This window comes from Echinops telfairi, unplaced genomic scaffold (assembly GCF_000313985.2).
Source record: "Echinops telfairi isolate 266 unplaced genomic scaffold, ASM31398v2 ScPeMD7_7459;HRSCAF=8497, whole genome shotgun sequence".
Taxonomy (NCBI): Eukaryota; Metazoa; Chordata; class Mammalia; order Afrosoricida; family Tenrecidae; genus Echinops; species Echinops telfairi.
Genome location: NW_022111359.1, coordinates 443883 through 445743, shown reverse-complemented (window position 1 = coordinate 445743; position 1861 = coordinate 443883). Strand labels below are relative to the sequence as shown.

At 50.5% G+C, this 1861-nt stretch overlaps 1 protein-coding gene across 1 annotated transcript in view; it reads left to right on the top strand.

Annotated features, from left to right (window-relative positions):
* The first annotated feature begins 1273 nt into the window (after positions 1 to 1273).
* GPX4 (glutathione peroxidase 4) overlaps positions 1274 to 1861 on the top strand; it is a 13104-nt gene continuing 12516 nt past the window's right edge. The window contains exon 1 of the mRNA XM_045300023.1: positions 1274 to 1282. Coding sequence (XP_045155958.1) covers positions 1274 to 1282 — 9 coding nt within the window. The remainder of the gene's footprint in view (positions 1283 to 1861) is intronic.

Below are 1861 nucleotides of genomic sequence, written 5' to 3'. Positions count from 1 at the left end.
GCCTTGGAGCCCTAAGTAGAGGCTCTGCATGGGGTCCCCTCAGGAGAGTTTGCCAATGCCTGCCCACCCCACCGCCATCGGGGGTCCCACTGACCCTCAGATCCAGCCCAGAAAGGAGGCTCCCCGCACCCCGAGTCTCTGTGTCCAAGGAACTGGTGGCACATTGGTCAAGCATCTGGCCACAGACGCAAGACCACTGCACCCCCACCCTGCTCAAGAGATCAAGTGGTAAAAGACTGCATTTCAAACGAACTTCATCGGCGGCCATAATTGATCTTAGATAAGGCTATTCGCAAGGTATAAGGAAGGGATAATTCAACCCAGGTGCAGCATAGCACCTACGAATCATACGTCATTCCTCTAGTTTCTGAATACTTCTGTTAGATTCCTCAGGTGGGAAATATCTAGGGCCTTGGCTTCCCACGAGCAAGAATTCACGCCAAAGCTTGTTTGTGATCCAAGTGAGTTTTTATAAAGGATAGATGTTGTTTCGGGTTTTACAGTTAAGAACAGGGAAGTACGAAGAGGTGGAAGAAGGGGGAACATGATGGTGGGGCAGGAGGAGGCAAAAGGAAACACAGGTAAGCTCTGGGAACCAAAGCTATAGATAGAGGTATTAACAGAGGTGTGTACTTATGTAAATACATTAATCCATAAAAATAGAGGTATTGGCCTATATGTATGTATGTATATTTAAAAGGCAACACACAGGCTGCAGATGGACCTTGGGGCTCAGCTCATACCACCCCCTCAATACAAGAACACTTTGTTCTAACAAAATGGCATTTTGTGATACTCACACGTGCCCCCTGCCCTGTCCCCCACTCCCCCACGATTGCTGAAGTAAAAATAGGTGCATAAGCACATGTGGTGAAGATTGAGGATAGTGCCTGGCTATTAAAAGATATAGCCTCTGTGGTCTTACAGGCTTGAAGTTAAACATGCGGTCATCCGACAGGGAAGCAACAAGCCCACGTGGAAGAAGCACACCAGCTGATGTGATCCTGAGGTGTCATCAGGACCAGGCAACGGGCACCAGAAGTTTCATAACAAACAAAAACTCGTTGGTGAGAATGAGGGGGTTGGAGTGGAGACCCAAAGCTCATCTGTGGACAATAGAACACCTCCCCGCAGAGGGTCACAGGGAGGGGATGAATCAATCAGGGGCAGTAGAGCACCATGGATCACGCAATATCCCTCTGATCCCTTGAGGCCTCCTCACCCCCACTATCATGACCCCAGTGCTGTGTCCCACTCTGGTCTAGACGGGAGCATGTGCATGGTACAGGCGAGAGATAAACTCACGACGCATGGACCCAGGCACAGGAATGGGACTAGAGATCCCAAAAGGGTAGGGGGAAGCGGGGGAGAGATCAGGCACCAGGCTGGGGGCATTAGGAAGACCCTGACCTGCCCTTATTCGACCCAGACAGCTAGCTTCAAAAGGGCTCCCAGACAATGAGCCACCTCCGGCGAACGAAGCCCCTGCAGCTGCAGCTACTGCCCCGTCCCTTCTTACCTTCCTGACCAGCTTAAAAACTGCTCTCCACCACAGAAAGAAGCAACTTCTCAGGCCCCCAGCTGTAGGCCCAGGAACTCGGGGCTCCTGTCTCTCTCTGCTCTCCCCTCCCTCCCAGGCAGGGGGCAGCAGGCAGCAACTTCACCGGCTCCTTGCTGGAATCCGTGAATCTCGCCCTGGAGCGTAGAATAAACTTACTTCTCTCTGGCCTCAGTTTATCTTTTTTTTTAACATTTTATTAGAGGCTCATACAACTGTTATCCCAATCCATACACACATCAATTGTGTAAAGCGCATTTGTACATTGTTTCTCAAAACATTTTCTCTCCACTTAAACCCCCG